At 44.7% G+C, this 21285-nt stretch overlaps 1 protein-coding gene across 3 annotated transcripts in view; it reads left to right on the top strand.

Annotated features, from left to right (window-relative positions):
- The window catches only part of cluha (clustered mitochondria (cluA/CLU1) homolog a), a 72762-nt gene that overhangs the window by 14734 nt on the left and 36743 nt on the right, over positions 1–21285 (top strand). For all 3 annotated transcript variants that reach the window (XM_068008347.1, XM_068008349.1, XM_068008348.1), the window contains exons 2-8: positions 1446–1636; positions 11199–11370; positions 13655–13798; positions 15004–15131; positions 17655–17809; positions 19358–19483; positions 20739–20886. In XM_068008347.1, coding sequence (XP_067864448.1) covers positions 1446–1636; positions 11199–11370; positions 13655–13798; positions 15004–15131; positions 17655–17809; positions 19358–19483; positions 20739–20886 — 1064 coding nt within the window. The remainder of the gene's footprint in view (positions 1–1445; positions 1637–11198; positions 11371–13654; positions 13799–15003; positions 15132–17654; positions 17810–19357; positions 19484–20738; positions 20887–21285) is intronic.

Genomic DNA, 21285 nt, shown 5'->3' on the forward strand with positions numbered 1-21285 from the left:
ACTAAGGATGGGTGATTGATGCCACAATGCCAGGTCACCTATATCCCAAGAACAAATTTTAAAAAGCTCAGCACTGAACAATAACCTGGAATATTTTGCCCGTTCTGCTTGTTTTGGGAGGGAGAAAAAGCTTGATTTTATGTAAATGAATTATTGTGCGCTAGGTGGGATATTGCTCTGAGATTAAAACTTTTCAAACAAATAGCACACCAATTTATTAAAAGGGTGTTATCTAGGGTTCTATGGTTGACATTGTAATACCTGCATCCTTAACTCTGGGTGTAATCATTCGTGAAAGACTAGCTTGTATGCAATTTCACGCTCAAGAGCGATCTGAAATTCTTTTTTCATTTTGTGGCCTGATTTTTATCAGCCTTTGTAGTTCTGCCCTCCCTGTTCTCTCTCCCTTCCTCGGCCACTTCACTACAGAGATGTATGAAACTATTTTTTGTTTCTAAATTCACATCAAATTGTAATTTGATCGTGAAGAAATGCTACGGTGTCCCCTTAAATAGAGTATTTTCATGTTGTGAATTTTTGGGTAATTTGACTCCAAAAATAATTGGCAATCAGACAACCTTGGACTATTGCAAAGGAGGCTTTTCTTCATCATCCCTTAGTATGTGCTGACTTGTGCTGGGGTTTAGTTCCCTAGGTTCCAGCAGACCTTTGGTACCTTGCCCAAGGTGCCATTCTTTGATGAGCGAGTCTTGAGCTGTGAACAGGCTATTTGCCCATGGAGGGCATTAAAGCTAAGCCCCTTCTGGTCCTCACCTGATGTCTGGTCTGTGCACTTCCCAGGAGGGGCCACCGCAACAAGAGAGCAGGAGGCCTGGGTGCCTTATTACTTAACTAGCCCAGACAAATTATAGCAGTGCCTCAGCTACTGCCCCAGCTGAGATTAGCTTGTGTAGACCAGACTGGCACTCCAACCTAGGAAGTTCTGAGTCCGTGTGATTTATTACTACACTAAGGTGCACATTTACTCACTCTGCCAGCAGGGCACCCAGTCTCTCTTAGTGTTCTGGTACAGTACTAATGTTAATTTATCAATTTGCTTATCTGAAGGTTTTGCCTTCAAGGGCCACTTTTGTATTTAAATTGACTTTTTTCCCCTCTCTCCAATCACTTTCTAACAGGTGGTTAGCACCCAAAATGTTGTATGCTGCTCTCTAGCCAAGTGAGCAAGGTTGTTTCTACTGCTACTTTGCAACTAGTTGTTAAGGGAATGGCGTATGGCAGTTCTTTCTCCTGAGGATTGGCGGGGGCTTGTTGCTTTGAAACATCAGTGGAGACCCAAGTCCTATCACTCATACTGTTAGTGTTGCTAAGAGCCTCTTTGCTAGTGATAATGATGCATTTGCTTGCTTGGCCTCCATAACTTGTTGGTTACTGGAAATGCGGAGGGAGTTGTCTTTTCTTCATCCGTTATGTTTTGTTCGCAGCCCATTCATCAGGCATGCCATTAGTCAATGGAGATGGTGGACACAACCACACAGAGGCAGAAAACCACAACGAAAGGGAAGATGGAGAGACTTGTGCAGATGATGGGAATGAACAAGAAGTAATAGTCATCCAGGATACAGGTTTCGCTGTCAAGATACACGCCCCTGGGATAGAACCGTTTGATTTGCAGGTTAGTGTGATAGCAGTTTATGCTCCAAGTTCAGGTGGCTTTGAGGGAGTATGTTTGGCTGCCCGTGTGCTCTTGTTAAACCTGTGCCTTTTAGCAGTGTTTTGTCTCCTTGAAGTTTAAGATCTTTTCCCATCTTTTCATGGGAGCTTCAAAGAGGAGGGAAAAGAAACTGCAAATGATGGAAATCTAAAATAAAAACAGAAAACTCTGGAAATACATAGCAGGTCTGTCAGAATCTGAAACAAGAAAAGCGTATGTTGACATTTTGCATCAGCTCCTTCGTTTGTATTCCATTTTTCTGAAAACTATTGAGGAATTGTGCCCAATAAGGGCCTCGCTGGCCTTTCACCAGTTGATGTACCCACCATTTGAATCTTTTCAAATGTGCGAGTTTAACGACACTTGTATAACATTTTTAACATTGTGAACTGTCCCAGTGAACTTCACAAGGAGAGGGGGGTGGACACTGAGGAGAAGTTAAGAGTTTTTAGGGAGGTAGTAAAAGGTCGACGAAGATAGGCTTTTGAAGATGGGCAGAGATGAAGAAAGGGTTTCAGAAGAGAATTTGAGTAGTGGGGCAGGATGGCTAACCGCTGTCCCACCGGTGGTGGGGCGGAGTGCCGCAGCAGACCACTACTGGAAAAATGGAGCGTGTGAGCCGGGAAGTAGGAGGGATTTTTGAACAAGTTTTTCTTGTGGGGAAAACTGCACCATTAGCATTTGTTTTGTTTTCAGAGACAATGAGCTCCAAGCTTTTTATTGTAGATCAGCTGTATTTGATTTGGCCTTAGAGTGGACCTTAGGACCCACCTGGAGTTTTTAACCTGAGGCTGGTTTCCAGTTTCATTTGGGTCAAGAAATGGTGCCGTTATTGGCCAGAACAGGAATGTTACTTCTGCTATGTGAGTGTTTGCTGAACCCTTACTTATGTCTCTCTTGCTGAGCGATTTAGGCAGTCTTGACAGCTAACCAATTTTGTTATGGTGGAAGGATCTATGCACTGGAAAGCCAAATAGATGCTGCATACATCCTACACTACTATGGTGAGGGGGAAAAGCCCTGGGGCAGGTCGAGTATCGTTCCATCCATTTTACGGTTGGTTCCGAGGCATTTCTCAATCGGTTTCCCATTGATGGCATATGCAAGGCTGTCATATGGAGAAACCTTCAGATATTTACTAAACATTACTGTCTAGATTTAAGTGTTGTATGGGCTCCCATTGTTAAATTTATACTACTTCAATACAGCCCATGGTGTGTCGCAGATGTGGAATGAAGAAGGATTAGTCATTAGAGTAGTCGTCACTCTTTCAAATGCATTCATAAAACACCACAGTCCCCGCTTAAATCCATCCTGGTAGGCCTGGGTTAAAGATGAGGGATAAGTTAGATTCATTTTAGCTGCAATGACCCAGATCCTAGATTTTATATGATACTGGACTTGATCGTTGGTGGCAGGGAGACTTATGTGTTGCGTTTGCCTTATGTGTTGTGGAGGGTGCATATTTGAAGAATGAGGATGATCCTCCCAGATAGGTAGTCTATTTACTCAGCTGCTCATTTTTAAACCCTCTGCTCCGGTTCCCTGATGTCGGGAAGGTGCTTCAACACCTGGTTTCGACATAAACATTAATTCAAAAAGCCTCCTGTTGACTGTGGCTGCAACTTTTTAAATTAGTCCGTGCCATTATTTACTGCAGCTGGTAGGTCAGCGTTCAAACCTCCCACCTCTTAGTCTCTGAGTTGGGCTGAACCAAGGAGCTTGAGGTTTAATGTGAGGCAGATGTAATCATCACCCAATGTTAATCTCCTGTTTTCTGCCAGAAGAGGAAACTATCTGTACCTTAAGTTGATGATCTGATTCCATCTGGTGCACCAACTAAATTGAATCAATCTTGACTATAAATCGGAGAGATTGCATTCACTGTTTTAAGGAGTTATTTAAATGCGATATTCGTGTTTGATAGTGTGACTTTTTGTTTCTAATCTTGTAATCCATAAATTATTTATTTTGTGCGCTTCTGTTCTTCCCCCGTTCCAAAATTTTTTTTAAAGTATGTATATGTGGGCCTCCCATGGCATTGTTCACGGTGAGTCAGGATACGTTAAAAGTGTAATGTTACAGGAAGTAAGAGTAACATTTAAAGGAAGTGTATACTATAGTCGAGACTTTTAATGTATTGTACTAGTTGACCTCCCTTGGTGATGTGCTTGTGAACTCGTGACCAAGTGTAGTCTTCAAGTAAAGTGGGGTTAGAGGATGGGGATAATTGGACCAGGAGCACGGGTATAATTCAGTCTCCATTTTGAAGTCATGCATTCTCTCCTTATTTTCAATCCACTGTAAATTCCATTATTCACATTTATAATGGAAACTGCCTGTGTAAATTTATCACTGTGTAATTGCACCGTCCTGCCAGTGGATGCACTCATTATAATTCTGGACCTAGGAATTTATAATGGAAAAGTTGACTAGAAGTGTGTACAACCCGAAGACTTTTAGACGTTTTTTAAAAAACTAAATGGCGCATTATGCCGTTCTTGTCACTCATCTCACGGGTGTTTGTGGGATCTTTGTGTGCAAAATTGCAGCAATATTTTCCCACATAAGCACTGCACTTTCAAATAATTTTACATGAAATGCTTTTTTGAGTTGTTTTGGAGAGCTGTGATCAGGTGCTATGTAAATAAAAGTTTTGTTTTTTTGTTTTCTTTTTTCCCTTTTGTACCCTGAGTCTTTGTACTTTTTGCAACAACAAAAACGACCAATTTGGATGGCTTCTAAAACTGCAGTAAAATGATTCTCCAAATTTATGCAATAAAGGATCAAAGAACTGTCCACCTTGTAATGTCTGTTTTTTTTGTCCTGTTTTCCCTTTTGATACTAATTCAGAAGGCCGTTCCCTTTTTGAAAAGAAATAACAAAAGTTATTAAATTCTGGGCACCACACTTTAGGAAGGCTGTCGAGGCCTTGGAGAGAGTGCAGAGGAGATTTATCAGAATGGTACCAGGGATGAGGGACTTCAGTCATGTGGAGAGTCTGGAGAAGCTGGGGTTGTTCTCCTTACAGCAGAGAAGGTTAAGAGTGGATTTAATAGAGGTGCTCAAAATTATGAGGGGTTTTGATATACCAAATAGGGAGAAACTGTTTCCATTGGCAGGAGGGTGGGTAATCAGAGGACACAGATATAAGAATTGGCAAAAAATCCAAGGGGTAATGGGGAGAATTTTTTTTTACACTGCGAGTTATGATCTGGAATGCACTGCCTGAAAGGGTGGTGGGAGCAGATTCAATAATAACTTTCAAAAGGGAATTGGATAAATACTTGAAAAGAAATTTGAAGGGCTATGGGGAAAGAGTGGGGGGGTGGGACTAATTGGTAGCTCCTTCAAAGAGCTGGCAAAGACATTATGGGTCGAACGGCCGCCTTCCATGCTGTATCATTCTATAAATTTGATATTATCTTTTGATGTGAATTATTAATTCTCCCACAATAATCATTTATAGTAGACGATAAATATCTCTTTTTCTCTTTCCAACCCCCCCCCCCACCCCCGCCCCCCCCCACCTCTCAAGACAATAGGTAAAGACACTGCTTGGTAGCCAAATAGATCGTGAGATGCCAGAGTCGATTCCTGACCTATGCTGAATTAGCTGCTCTTTCTCTCTGCCAGGTCGGGTGTTACAATTGGCCTCGGCCTTGGTCAAGGGAAGGGAAAACATCAACCAGGGTTCCGTGACCCATGGTGAAAACAGCACCGGTGCGGACATTGTGCAACAGGCTTGGTTTGGCCGTGATGGCCCCTGCATTCGAATAGCCCTGGGACCATATTGTCCAGGCCCATAGATGATATTAGCAATTTGGGTGAAGTACCGGACCGTAATATAGGTAACATTTTAGAGCCACACCTTGAGGCAAGGAGAAAATTGAAAAAGGCAGATTTGGGTGGGGGGTGGGTAGAGAGATATTGTATGTATCGGGACAATTTTATATTTTTCGAGTGTAGTTTGAGATCTGAATCTCCAGTTTTCTTTACAAGTACTGATAACCTTCACATTGCACAGTTAGTGACTTAACAGTTGGGAGTGCGGAGTGAAGGTCATCGCCATTTTGTGTAAACAAAATGCCTGTTTCAGGATGTTCAATCGTGCCAAGGTTGCAAAAATTTAAATAGGTTCGATTCACTCTCTCGCTCTCCTCTGCACTGTTGAAGGTGCTGGGGTAGAATTCTCCGATCTGGCAGCCCTCCAGCACTTGAATCAAGTGCCAGTTCTTCATGTGTGAGCGTCAGCTGGCTGCTTGACTGTGGAGAACATCACAACCATGCCCAGTCCTGTCCTTTCCTAACGTCCACACTACACCTTATTGGATAGCAAGCAGGAGTGTGAGCCATGGGTCATTTCATAGTTTTTTTTTAAACCCCGCCCTCCTCCCCTCTATCCTTTTGAACACTGAGGCAATTGTAACACCTCCACTACTGCCCTGGCTGAGAGCTAACTCTGCACAGACCAGGGGTCGAACCTGTGACCATCCTGGTCTGGAAGGCCCAGCCTCAGCCTATATGTTGGTTTGTCTCAGTGGTATTACTCTTTCCTCTTGAGTTGAGTTCAAGCCTCACTCCAGCACTTGAGCACATATAATCTAGATTGACATGTCAGTGCAGTACTGAGGGAGTGCTACATTATATAAGAAATAGGAGCAGGTGTAGGCCCTATGGCCCCACGAGACTGCTCCGCCATTAAATCAGATCATGGCTGATCTTCAACCTCAACTCCACCTTCCTGACCGATCCCCATATCCCTTGATTTCCCCTAGAGTCCAAAAATCTATCTATCGATCTCAGTCTTGAATATACTCAACGACTGAGCATCCACAGCCCTCTGGGGTAGAGAATTCCAAAGATTCACAACCCTCTAAGTGAAGAAATTCCTCCTTATCTCAGTCCTAAATGGCCGACCCCTTATCCTATGCCCACTAGTTCTAGGCTCTACGTTGTTGGCGATCCTGCCTTTCAGGTCAAATTAAACTGAGGTACAAACTTTAGTTGAGCATTCTCTTGGTGTCCTGGATGACATTCAGTCAATCTTACCAACACAGATTAGCTGGTCATTCATCGCATTTCACACAGAAAGGTCCTGCAAAGTGGCTGCCATGTTTGCCTACAAAGCAAGTGACTATACTTAGAATCATAGAATGATACAGCACAGAAGGAGGCCATTCGGCCCATCGTGCCTGTGCCGGCTTTTTGAAAGAGCTATCCAATTAGTCCCATTCCCCAGAGCCCTGCAAATTTTTCCCCTTCAAGTATTTATCCAGTTCCTTTTTTGAAGGTTGTTATTATTGAATCTGCTTCTACCACCCTTTTTCAGGCAGTGCGTTTTGGATCATAGCAACTCACTGCAGTAAAAATATTTCTCCTCATCTCTCCCCTGGTCCTTTTGCCGATTATCTTAAATCTGCGTCCTCTGGTTACTGACCCTTCTGAAACTGGAAACCGTGGCGGAAGGGTCGGCACTTCAAAAATAATTAATTTTAATGTTCTTCAGGACATCCTGAGAATGTGAAAGACTCTGTGTGAATTCAGGTTTGTTCATTCTTTGCCACACAGTTTAATCCCACTTGCCCACTGCGTCGTCAGGGGAGCCTGAATGGATCGGAGTTTGAAATGTGGTGTTTGAGAGAGTGGTATGTTCAGACAATGGGACTCGATTTGAGTTGGGATTCACAGGCCCAAACTTGCGTCTCCGCACAGTGTATTCCCAGTTTCCGCTTGGGGTTTCCCCGGGGAACGTGTGAGGGAGCAGCACTGCAGTTGCTGCTGACACAATGCCTGAAACTATTTGTGATATTGGCAAAGGCTTGGTGAATAATGCAATGGCATAAAAAGACAGAGTTGAAAAAAAATTCCTTTTTACCCCGCTTCCGAAAAAAAACTTGTTTGAACTGGAGTGTTAAAATCCCTTAAAGGGTCTGAGACTGCCATCAAATCAGAGTTACAGAGACTTTTCCAGTTTGTTTTTTTTTGGTGGTATTTTCATCTGGCATTTCCTCAAAGCACAAATTCCTTGCTGATCTATGGTTCCATGGGCATTATTCAGTACTTCACCCAAATGGCAATTTATGAGTGATCCTTGGTGGGCTATTTTACTGCAGAAGGCATCACAGCCAAGCCTGAGGAGGAACCCTTGCTGGTTTTCTAAAGTTTTAAACTCCCACCACCTCACCCTGCTCTCTAACCCAGGGTTGCTTTGGCCATTTGAAGCATTTCTATTGCAGATGTGGCTGAGATCAGCAAACTTGGAACAGGACCAGGATCTCAAACGAAGCACAAAATTATGTTGACGCAAGTCGTATCGTGAAACCTCCCTCCCCCAAAACCCTTCCCAATGTCTCCTCTCCTCGCTTCTCAAAGGTGCTTGGGATAAGGCTCCACTTTCCTGGTCTGTATGGCAATTTTGCTAGGTTTTTGGATTTTTACTAAGCATTTATTTCCGTGTAGGGAAGAGTTTCCAGTGGAGATGATCTACAACCTTGCAAGGTTCGAGCTGGATGAGACTGATTGTTTCTGCTTTCAGCAAACGTGCGCATACTTTTGTGAGGGCTTGGGAACATTCCTATCCACCCTCGTGATGAAGTCTACAACAAATGTTAGGAATGAACTCGGCTTCTGCGGTCTTAAATTTTTTTTTAACTCTTTCAGAGCCGGGTCTACAGTGACCGTACGAACTAAATTGATGTGATCTATTCTCTGGCTCCTTCCTGCCTCTGGAAATGCCAAGAAAGCGCAGCAGATGTTATTCTAGCTAGCAGAATAATTTCAAATGGTGTAGATGTTAAGCTTCCGATGTAACAATAACTGGACGTGGCTCCCAGAGTTTCCCAGCTGGAAGCTGTCCTGAGGAACTGGGAGCACGGGTGATGATGGAAATATCTACCGAGGTTGTAACCGTGAAGCACTTCTGGGCTCCACTTGAGGAGGTTTTCAGGAGAGGCTTATATTACAGCAGTGCTGCTCAGCTGAGAGCCCTCAATGTCACCTTGGTTTCAATCCTTATCAATTTCAGTCTGTTCCAATGGGGTCAACAAGTCCTCTGCGGGGGGGTTGATAGGGACAGTGTGTGTGGTCTCAGACTTCTGGTACTTGCCTCTTTGGGCACTAAAAGTCATGCTACAGTGGCCTGGCCTGTTTACTTCCATGTCTTTTTTTTTTCCTGCCCTCCCCTCACAGAGGTGTCATTAAAAAAAAAAATTCTTACCAAGCAAGCTAAAATAAAAACAGAAAATGCTGAAAACCTTCAAGTCAGGCAGCCTCTGTGGAGAGTGAAAGGTTTTTTTAAATTTCAAAATATACTTTATTTCATAAAATTTAAGGATACACACAGTTCAATGTAAATATCACAATTCCAAAGCAATACAATTCAAAACAATACAATACAGATCGTACACAATATGATCCCAATATTACAATTCAAACACAGTACATATCTTATAATAGACGGTGAACACTACAAGGTGGGATGGCCTTACACGGTGGCCTTTTCCCATTGAGCCTTTGCGTAGGCCGCACCTCGTTTCAGTGCATCCCGCAGCACGTACTCCTGGACCTTGGAGTGTGCCAGTTGGCAACACTCGGTCGTGGACAGCTCCTTCAGCTGGAAGACCAAAGGGTCGTCTTCACCGAGTTGGTGGTCTTCCAGCAGCAGTTGATAGCTGTCTTGATGTGCGTCCCAGGGGCCAGCCCGTAGAGCAGAGTCTTGTGTTGCCGAACCGTTGGGGATGAATCGGGACCGAGACCAATGCATCTCTCTCCACACCTTCTGTGCGATGGGCGCCACCACGAGATGGACGACCGCCTCGTCCCCGCTGCAGTGACGAGGGCATCTCGCAGTGGCGCTGAATGGCCGTGCATGTAGGAAAGGCCACACTGGACGGACCCTTCCCACCCACCACCCAAGTTACGTCCTGGTGCCCGTTGGTCAGTTCTGGCGACGAGACGTTCTGCCAAATGGCTTTGACCGTCTGGACAGGGAGCTACCCGATCGGATCCACCCTTCCCTTTCCCTGTGGAGAAGGTAGTGTTGACGGTTCAGATCGATGACCTTTGTTCAGAACCAAATGTTACAGTTGAACAGCTTACAAAGAGGAACAGAGCCAGGGAAAAGAGGGTGGGAAGGGAAAGAAAAGAGGTCTGTGATTGGGTGGAGGAGAGGAGATGATTAAGTGACACGAGTGATGACGGTGCAAGACAAAGGGAGGCGACCAGAAGAGAAATTAGCGAAATGAAAGATGTAACCAAGACCCAGAGAATGTGTGAATGGTTACAGTGGAATAGCAGAGGGGAGAGGGAAGCATTGAAAATCTGGCAAAGCGAAAAAGGCTCCAGTGGCCCAGGAGGTGTGGTGGAAGAAAAAGGCAGGTAGACAGCAGGGGTACCAATTGCCGGCTATGTAGCGATGGGGGTTTCTCATCCCAAGCACCAGCCCACAACCTCTCCCCTTCCCAGAAGCACTGGTGCACCCCTCGTAGATTACCAGCGCCAGCTTTCCAAGAGAAAATGGGAGCTGTGGTTAAGGTCTGACGTTGCTGGTCAATATTGAGGTTAAAGGGCTTCCAAGTGCCTCATAGAAAGAAAAGAAACACTTGCATTTATACAGCGCCTTTCACGACCTCAGGATGTCACAAAGCGCTTTAAAGCCAATGAAGTACTTTTGAAGTGTAGTCACTGTTGTAATGTAGGAAACGCGGTAGCCAATTTTGTGCGCAGCAAGGTCCCACAAACAGCAATGAGATAAATGACCAGATAATCTGTTTTAGGTGTTGGTTGAGGGATAAATATTGGCCAGGACACTGGGGTGAACTCCTCGCTCTTCAAATGGTGTCAGTGGGATCTTTTACGTCCACCTGAGAGGGCAGACAGTGCAGCACGCCCTCATTTACTGTACTAGTGCAAAGGTGAGGTGGATGATCCTAGAGCTTGTGTTGAGCTTCATTGGAACAGAGTATAGGAGGCCAATGCCAGCGTGGGAAGGAGAATTTAAGTAGCAAGTGACCTGAAGCTTGTTTTTAGCAGAGGAGGACAGCTTCAGCAATACATTGACTTTTTTAATCTTGGGTTGATGTTACTCGTCACAAGAACTGAAGGGTCAATGAGTCATGGTCAGCATGGTGACTACACAATTCACAGGCCTAGGTTTTGCAATTGGCCTTATTTTAATGCCAGCGTTTTAAAATAAATGAGATAACACCAATTGGAAAACTTAGGCGACAGCGTTTTGAAAGTTGTGGGGGGGGCGGGGGAGAAATGGTAATTTATTCATAGTCCAAAAGGAAGGGCTATTTTTAACTTCTACCTGTGCACACTTGTAGGAATAGAGGGGTTTTGGAGGTTAGCTTTATATGAACTTTGAACACAGCAGCTGTAAAAAAAAAAAAAAAAATTGATCACAGAATGGCTGATCTGTTGTCAAAACTTGAGGATGATCAGCACCTAATCTCAATCCTTGGGCTGACATTGCTGCTTATTAATTATATTTTTCCTAATTTGTTCCTTTTGGTTCTAGGTTTCTCCCCAGGAGATGGTTCAGGAGATCCATCAGGTCCTTATGGACAGAGAGGACACCTGCCATCGCACCTGCTTCTCTCTGCAGCTGGACGGAAATGTTCTGGACAACTTCTCTGAACTCAAATCCATTGAAGGCCTGCAGGAAGGCTCCAATCTGAAAGTAGTAGAAGGTATTGTCATACCATCTCCCACTCCAACTCATTCTTCTCCAGAGTCTCCAGCTGTGGAGCTCCTGCCTTCCTTGTTTCTCTTCCTCCTATAATCTTCAGGTTTTTAAAATCCAAACTTAGTGTCACCTTAATCATTACTTCCTGGTTTATCTCTCTTAATATTTTCAACCTTGGTCCTTCACCTATGTTGAAGTTTTGTGTGTAAGATTGTAGAAATGTATAATTGTGAATCACATTGCAGAATCAATTTTTGAGGTCACTTTCTCTTTAGCCAGTCAGATCTCAGAGCCTTCGAATATTGTAACAAAAGTGGGCCTGGAGGTTTGGAAAGGTCTGTTCCTTAGTCCTGTTGCCGCACTGGTGGATAATTTTTTTTTCTCTTGTTCGTTCATGGGATGTGGGCGTCGCTGGCAAGGCCAGCATTTATTGCCCATCCCTAATTGCCCTCGAGAAGGTGGTGGTGAGCCGCCTTCTTGAACCGCTGCAGTCCGTGTGGTGAAGGTTCTCTCACAGTGCTGTTAGGGAGGGAGTTCCAGGATTTTGACCCAGCGACGATGAAGGAACGGCGATATATTTCCATGATGTGGAGATGCCGGTGATGGACTGGGGTGGACAAATGTAAGGAATCTTACGACACCAGGTTATAGTCCAACAGTTTTATTTGAAAATCACAAGCTTTCGGAGGCTTTCTCCTTCGTCAGGTGACTCACCTGACGAAGGAGAAAGCCTCCAAAAGCTTGTGATTTTCAAATAAAACTGTTGGACTATAACCTGGTGTTGTAAGATTCGATATATTTCCAAGTCGGGATGGTGTGTGACTTGGAGGGGAGCATGCAGGTAGTGTTGTTCCCATGTGTCTGCTGCCCTTGTCCTTCTAGGTGGTAGAGGTCGCGGGTTTGGGAGGTGCTGTCAAAGAAGCCTTGGCGAGTTGCTGCAGTGCATCCTGTGGACGGTACACACTGCAGCCACGGTGTGCCGGTGGTAGAGGGAGAGAATGTTTAGGGTGGTGGATGGGGTGCCAATCAAGCGGGCTGCTTTGTTCTGGATGGTGTCAAGCTTCTTGAGTGTTGTTGGAGCTGCACTCATCCAGGCAAGTGGAGAGTATTCCATCACACTCCTGACTTGTGCCTTGTAGATGGTGGAAAGGCTTTGGGGAGTCAGGAGGTGAGTCACTCGCTATAGAATACCCAGCCTCTGACCTGCTCTTGTAGCCACAGTATTTATATGGCTGGTCCAGTTAAGTTTCCGGTCAGTGGTGACCCCCAGGATGTTGATAGGGGATTCAGTGATGGTAATGTCAAGGGAAGGTGGTTAGATTCTCTTGTTGGAGATGGCCATTGCCTGGCACTTGTCTGGCGCGAATGTAACTTGCCACTTATCAGCCCAAGCCTGGATGTTGTCCAGGTCTTGCTGCACGCGGGCATGGACTGCTTCATTATCTGAGGGGTTGCGAAATCTTGCAAACAACCCCAAGGTCCATTAGTATCAGCAGCTGGAGATATCAGAGCATTGAGGGGAATGTTAATTTGAACTTAATATGTGATCTCTGCGGACCTCAGACAAAAAGCTTGATCACTCCTGGATTAAGACATCCCATAATTCAAACTGAGAACTGATTAAAATTCCGGATGTCAGGAAATGAGTTTGAAGCCCTATCTGCAAGATCCAACTCTGGTGTCCTAGTGGGTAATGGGCATCATAAACATTGTCATTAGGGTGCTTCAGAGTTTATCGTGCTGCAGTCAGGCTGCACCTTGAATACCGCATCCAGTTCTAGTCGCCAAGAGACACATTCAAGTGCTGGAGGCATTGTAGAGAGGAGCCACAAGGCTAATCCCTTGTGTGAGGGGTATGAGTTATGAGCTATGAGAAAAGACAGGAGAAACTTGGACATTTCAGCTTGGAAAGGAGGAGGTCGAGAGCTGATCTTAAGTGTACAAGATTATTAAGGGTATAGAAAAAGTTAATCCGGAATATTACTTCAAATTAAAGTGAGAGAGTGGACCAAAGGGACACTGGCTCAGATTACAGAAGGGTACCTTTTAGGACAAATATAGTGACATTTTTCTTCACACACAGAGCGATCCTGGAATCATTTAAGAAACAATTGGATGCTACAGTTGAGTTGGGGCAGGGGTGTTAACAACTCTTTGGTTGGATGAATGAAGATGGGCTGAATGGCTTTCCTCGTCCATGATTATCGTGTTCCTAAGCGGTATTGAAATTGAGCTGATTGGGAGCAGATTAATCACTTTGGGTTTTGTGTGTTTTCTTCCCCCAAAAGAGCCTTACACTGTCCGTGAAGCCCGAATACACGTGCGACACATCCGAGACCTTCTGAAGAGCTTGGACCCATCTGATTCCTACAATGGCGTAGACTGCAATTCCTTGTCGTTCCTGAGCATGTTCACTGAGGGAGATTTGGGAGGTAGGAAGAAAACTGGACAGTAACGTGTACACCCAGGATAGTGAAGGAAACTAGTGCGTCCCTAAAGGCTGTTGCGAGATAATGGAGAAATCCAGCTTTTTCTGGGCACTGAATATTTTCACCTTGTAATTCTGAGGGGAGAAAATGAGCTGAATGTGTTTATAATTTAATTATAAAGTCGTCCTCTCATTGTTCAGACTATGGACGCTACTTGTAATGCATAATCTGTGCCCTCCTATCTCTTCCATTTTAATGAAGTTGAACGTAATGTGTTTTTAGAAACTGAACTACTTTGCAGTATTAGATTTTTACCTTTTTCAGGTGTCTCTGCTCTTCACTTTTTTTTTTAAGGCCTCCCGGATGGATTAGTGAGTATATCCAGCAAGTAGTTGATCCACACAAAGCAGGAAAGATCCTTTGTCTGTGCTGAGTTAGCTGTCAGCAGGGGTGGCTCTAGGGAGTGCTGAAGTTGGCCTCAGCACCCCTAAGTTAGAGAGGGGAATGCGATCAAGGTTCCTGCTCCTGATCGCTATCCAATGACTCTTTCCTGCCGCACTCCGCCCTACTGGAATTGTGTATATTTGGATATCAGGTTATAGGATTAGATTCAGCTGTGATGCTGCACACTGTTGAATAGCCTGTTGCCACTCGCAGAATAATAGCCACTTGGGTGAGGTACTCGAGGGTGATGCTTGTAGAGCTGTAGTCAAGCAACACCTTTGGGAAAGGAGAAAATTGGCATAATTATTTAGAACTCTTGTGATAAAGTGGGATTTGTTAAAGCTAATGGAACTCCAGAATTTGACCCAGTTTTGTATTTTGCGATAGTGGAACACGAAGTTACCACTTTTTATTTCCCCTGCAGTCTGAACTGTTGACCATGATTTGATTACAGCTGTTAAAGCAGAGTACAGATGTTTGATGGAGTTAGACTGCTGTGACAGGAGCTTAGTTTCAAAAGGATGTGGGGGGACAGAAGTCATGCTGCAAATAAATTGTGGATTAAAATTCCTGTTCTGGGAATGCTTTTAACTGATTTTCCTATAATAATATAAAATGATTCTGATCCATTATTAGCTAATGCATCAGTTTTAATCTACTAAAGTCAGGTCACTGTAGGCAAAGGCAGCACGGGATATAGTGGATTTTGTGCTTTCTAATGGAATTCACCGATTTTATTGTAATCCTGAAATATTTATGTTCAGAGACTGGAAAACGCAAGAAAAAAGGTTCTGAGTTGGAGCAAATTGACTGCACGCCCCCTGAACATATTCTCCCTGGCAGCAAGGAGCGTCCTTTGCTCTTCCTCCAGCCACAGACCAAGGATGCAAAGGTATTTGTTTGTCTTGAAGTTGTGTTTAGTGATTGGTCATTAATGTGAGGGTGAGCCATTCTGTTCACCACTGCAGGTTGCGCTGTGGTATTAGCTGGTACAGTAAACTCTCACTCGTGCTGTAGTGTGCTCGTTACTTGTCATATTTAGGAAATGGGAAATTTTCCGCTTTAATACTTGGCGACAAATGAGTTAAACAGCTTTGACAGCGTTTTAAAGTTATGAATGGATGGGACAGGGTAAGTAGAAGAAATCTGTTTCCAGTAGTTGAGGGGTCATAGGTGCAAGATTAAATGTAAGGGATTTAGAACCGAGACCAAGAGAAACTTCTCTACACAAGAGAGTCGTGGCATTCACTTCCAGGGTTAGTGGTTGAGGCAGTCAACATTCAAGATTAGATTGGGTAGGTGGATGAAGGAAAAGCCGTTGTAAGGGATAAGGGAATGGGGAGGGTAAATGTGATTAGGACTATTTGATCACGTGAAGGGTAAATGCCGACAAGAACAGGTTCGGACAAATGGCCTGGTTCCATGTTGTAACTCCTATGTATTTCAAATGAATCAGCATATTCAAATGTTGAATTAAAAAAAAACAATAGCTTTAATTTCTCTATACCGCCAGGTTAATTGAAGTACTGAATACAGTGCTGCGAGGTGGAGGGGGGGAGGGAAACCAGGCATGGTGTTACAGCATGTGCGAGGTTTTTTTTGTAAGGGATATGTATCTGCGGTGGCCTCTAAAGTGCTCAAACTGGGAGATGAGTGGCTCAGAAGTGTTGGAAGGAGCCAAGAGAATTCTCTCCAAATTGAAGTAGCCACAGAGCTGCAGGTAAAGAATTTAGCAAAATGTATTGGTGCCGGGAGAGTTTTGAAACTTCAGTTTGTTTTTTTTAGTTATACTGGAAAATGTGCTGGCAAGGTGTTCAACAGTGGTGGGTGGCATTACAGTGGAATCTTATCCCGTGCTTGCCTACTGCGCACACACACGTAGACAGCAATCAGGAGTGGGAACCGTGGCCACGTTTTCCACGTCGAATGCAGGGTTGCCCAGGCCAATTACAGAATCCTCAACTCTGTCCCAGCTGAGATCAGCTCGCTCAGCACCGACCTCGCTGGAAGCTCTGGAGCAGCCAGTGTATTGGGAGCAGGAGGGAAAATTTCAGGCCAGTGTGTTTCGTTCTACATCAATGTGCGGGAAGTGCTTTTGTTATGGCTTCGGAACCAACATTTTCAACAACCTGCATTTGAATGGGACCTTTTTAAATGTCGGAAAAAGGCCCCAAGGCGCTTCACAGAGGCATAGTAGGCGTTGCGCCAAAGGAGGAGGTACGAGGAGGGGTGATGAAAAGCTCTGTGAAAGAAATGGGATGAGAGAGGAAGGGGTTTAGGGACGGAATTAGAGTGTGTGGCCTAGGGGGCTCAAGGCACAGCTGCCAATGGTAGGCATGCTCAGGAGACTAAAGTAGGGGGGAACTGAGAGCTTGGGGGTGAGGGGGGATTGTAGAGCTGGAAGAGGTTACAGAGATAGGGAAGAACAAGGGATTTAAACATGAGAATTTTAAATTTGAGGCATTGGGGGACTGGGAGCCAATGTAGGTTAATGAGGACAGAGGTGATTGGTGTGCAGGACTTGGTGTGGGTTAGGATATGGGCAGCAGAGTTTTGGATCAGCTGAAGTTTATGAAGGGTGTGCAGGATGGGAGGCTAGCCAGGAGAGCATTGGAATAGTCAAGACAGGAGGTGACAAAGGCATGGATGAGAGTTTCAGCAGAAAACTGGCTGAACTGGGGGCGGAGGTAGTGAATGTTACGGAGGTTGAAGTAGATGGTCTTTGTACTGGAGAGAATATGGGGTCAAAAGCTGAACTCGGGGCCAAATAGGTCGCCAAGGCTGCGAGAGTCTGGTTCAACGAGGCAGTGGCTGGAGATTGGGGTAGGATCCATGACAGTGGCTTCAATCTTCTTGATGGTTAACTGGAGGAAATTGTGGCTTATCCAAGATTGGCTGTCAGAGGAAGAGGAGGGGGCCTAGGTTGAGTCCAGAAGTAACTGCTGGGGTGGGAAGAGAAGCCATTGCTCGAGATGCTCTTGCTGTAATCTGATGGGTAAGAGTGGAGCCAACTATGGGCACTTCCGCCAAGTGGACGATGTAGACGAGGTGCTGTAGGAGGATGGTATGGTCGACTGTGTCAAAGGCTGCAGAGAAGGTTAATGCACCACAGTCATAGTCATAGGGGATATCATTTGTGACTTTTTGTTTAGGACTGTTTTGGTGTTATGGGACTTTTTATGCAAAATTGCTGTATTCTGTAGCAGTTCATGTGACATGTGGTAAATTCTTGGGATATTGTGATATGCTGAATCACTTGCTGTAACATATTCCAGTTATATCTTACACAGTAAGTGTGTGCATAACTGTAATCTTCTTGTAAAGGCTAGTCATAAGGTGCAATGTTAGAGCTTTTAAATTACACAGCTTTGTATCAGTTTTGTGGTTTTAATTTTTTTTCCCTCCCTTTCCACAGCCTCTCCAGTGCCTGAAAGTGTTAACTATGAGTGGTTGGAATCCACCGCCAGGTAACCGCAAGATGCACGGTGACCTGATGTACCTGTATGTAGTCACCACAGAGGATCGACATGTTAGCATCACTGCTTCAACTCGAGGTTTCTACATGAATCAGTAAGTTTTTTTGTGTGTGTTTCCATGGGTGGCTTGTCCTTTTATTGTAGATTTTTTTTTTCTTCTTCTTTGCTTGTTGAGGGAAGAAGGAAATGCATCCGATTGGCTGCTCGGGACATCCCCGCAATTATATGAATGAAATTCGCAACCAGGCCTGTGGGAAATATGTGATGTAAACTGATCACCTTGATTGCAAGACGCTCTTTGCTGGAACTTGCAGGCCAGTGGATCATATGAACATGTGCTTATTTCCTACTACCCTCTTGAGCACTGACTTGGGGGAACAACTGCAGCTGCTTAATGGGTGCAAAGTTTGCAGTTGTTGACTTATCAGGCTGTGAAAGCCAAGTAGGTTTACTGATTGACAAGTTCTAGGGAATGGAGCTGGGCTGGTTTGCAGCATTGAAGACTTTGCCAACTGCAAATGTAGTGAGTCCAATCACTCGGAATCAGGGGAGGCTTCTGTAGTGTACCTGAATCCTGCACTGTTATAGTTTGGCCCAAGTGAACACTTAAAGCTACCCATTTGATGTACCACATGCTCCCCTTCCTTCCCCCCCCCCCCCCCCCCCCCCAAAAAAAATGGTGGAACGAGGGTTCTTGTCGGTGATTCCATATCATTAATAAACTTGACTGTGCCACTGTGGCAGACACTGAGTTAGGTGCTTTTGCCCCCCCCGACATATTTCTGACGCCCGCCTCCAGCTGAGTGGGATAGGTCACCAGTCTGTACGCGCACTGCCAGAAAGTGTGCCTGAATGGCCCAGTGGAGATGACCCTCTATCGTTTTTCTTCTCTCTCTCTCCGTCTGCCCTTCATTCAGCACCTCCCCTCATATATGATCAATAAATCAGTGGAGTGGAGGCTTCGACTCGTTTCCTTCCACCCTGTGGCACTGCAGTGGAAGCGGTGTATTTAAGCATGTAACAAATGTGTATGCAAGAGAGTGGTTCACTGGCCATCATCTCTGTCTACTCTCCACCACTACCTCTATTGAGGAGCCATGATGTGGAGATGCCGGTGATGGACTGGGGTGGACAAATGTAAGGAATCTTACAACACCAGGTTATAGTCCGACTATAACCTGGTGTTGTAAGATTCCTTACATCTATTGAGGAGGTTTGTGACTCCGATCTGACACTATTACTTCAGCTACATTTTTGTTTAACAATTTGCATCTTCAGGAGTTTACACTGACATTTATATTTTTGAAGCCATTGTACATTTTGATTACAGGAGGATTACATTTTAATTAATTTCCATCTGTGTAACCTGCATCACATTGCTTGCTGCATGCTACTGTGGTGGGAATGGGCACTGTGTGAGGTGGGCCAAGGGTATGCTGTAAATGATCAATTAACACAAGCAGACTGGTGCACAGAGCCTTCTGAAGGAGACTTAGGACTGATATCTCTGGGTCCAAGTTGTAGTGTGTGTGTGTGTGTGTGTGTGTTCGAGTTAAATGTACAATGCTCCTGCAATATGCATATCTTTTAAATGCAATTTTTTTTAGCCTATTGTATAACATTGATTGTCTACTTGGAACAGATCTACAGCCTACAACTTCAACCCCAAGCCAACAAACCCCAGCTTCCTTAGCCATTCCCTGGTGGAATTGCTGAGCCAGATCAGCCCTACTTTCAAGAAGAATTTTGCCGCCTTGCAAAAGAAGAGGTGAGAGTTGCACACATGTGAATTGTCTGTCTGTTTTACAGTTGTGTACTTTCCTGGAACAGTCCTACAACTCTCCGAGCAGCGTGCTCTAATTTCCCAATAACTAATTGAGGGGGCAAGAAAAATTGCTTTGCCAAGAAAACGTGTTCTACTCTGTCCCCAGAGCTGCTCCAACAAAGAGGTGATGATGAATAGGCACAAGATGTTGATGAGGCCACAGTTAGAGTACAGTGTGCAGTTTTGTGCATTCAATTATAGATAGATCATTGGAACCATGGAAATGGCGCTACTCAGATTCGTTGGCTGGTAGGATGTGGAATGCTTTACCACATGTGGCTATTGACGATGAGCCAATAATGACACTTAAAGGGACATCAGCTAAACATTGGAAAAATAGATGTTAAACTGTACTGGGGAATGGGACTAGAGTTGATAGCTTTGGGGAGCTATCGCTGGCACAGGCAGGATGGGCTTTATGGCATCCTTTTGTGCTGATATTTCTTTGTATAATTAGTAAGCAGTTGAATTTAAAATGGTGGTTAAAAAATCTATACTGAATCTATATGTTGCACAATCATCCATTTATTTCCATACATTCCAAATATAGAGGTGAGAGTTATACATTGAACTCTGCAATGCATGGAAGCTCTGCTTGATTTAGTCTTTTAACTTGATGCACCTTAAATGAAAGCTTAATTTGTTGAATAAATCACACTAGGATGGTAGTTGTTTAATAATCTTCGGCACTTTTGTGACCATGCGTTTAAGTCGTGTGACTGTCTGACCGTTGAGTCCACTAGCCTTAGTTGTGATGAATTTTCTTAATTCCTGGCTGTATTACAGGGCCCAGATCTTTGTGCTGGCAGAATGCAACACTTCACGTGCTTTTTACATTGTACAGTTCAGCTCTCCGGAGAGCGGTGCCAAAATGACTTCTGCCACATTTTGCTGTTTTAAGTCTGGCAGTGGTTTCCAGCACCCAACTAGATCCACAGACGAGGTAGTTCCTATTTGTGGAACGGGAACTGCATAAAAATTTACACTGGGCAGTAGTGTTTGCATCATATCTGTGCATCGGGAATTGGCTGCACCTCGGTAATCTAGAAGTGCGTGCAATGCCATGTTACCTTGAGATGATCCTGGTTAGTGGGGCACTGAAATGACACTTGGTTGAGGGGGGGGGGTGGCGGGTAACGGTTGGGCAGTAAAACATTTAAACCCTGGGGTACTGACTTGTGCTCCAATTGATTTGTAGGGTTCAGCGGCACCCGTTTGAGAGGATAGCGACTCCTTTCCAGGTGTACAGTTGGACTGCGCCCACAGTGGAGCACGCCATGGACTGTGTCCGCGCGGAAGATGCATACACTTCACGTTTGGGGTACGAAGAGCACATACCGGGCCAGGTATTGCAAACTGTTTTCCTGATAAATGCACTATAGCAACCCAAAGTGTGGCGGCCTCAGTATGCCTCCTATTACGGCCTCCCTCTCTTCCCCCTCACGTTATTTTTGTACAGCCATACATCCCAGCCACCCTGTGCTAAATATCACCTGTGGAGAGACAACCTATGCCCAAATTGCTGCGAGTGTTGCAATGTATCACACCAGTCTAGGGACAGCTCACTCTGATTTTAGATCTCTATCTGCCCCCTGCCCCTCAATGGAAAGATGTCTGGCCTTTGTTCAGGGCCTCCCCACATTATGCTTAGATCAGCAGCTGAGTGAACTTTGGCCCTGCACTGAACACCTCCCTGTTTAATAACTCACTTATGTCTTCTTGCCTTTGAATGTAATTCGTGATGG

Source organism: Heptranchias perlo, chromosome 28, assembly GCF_035084215.1.
Source record: "Heptranchias perlo isolate sHepPer1 chromosome 28, sHepPer1.hap1, whole genome shotgun sequence".
Taxonomy (NCBI): domain Eukaryota; kingdom Metazoa; phylum Chordata; class Chondrichthyes; order Hexanchiformes; family Hexanchidae; genus Heptranchias; species Heptranchias perlo.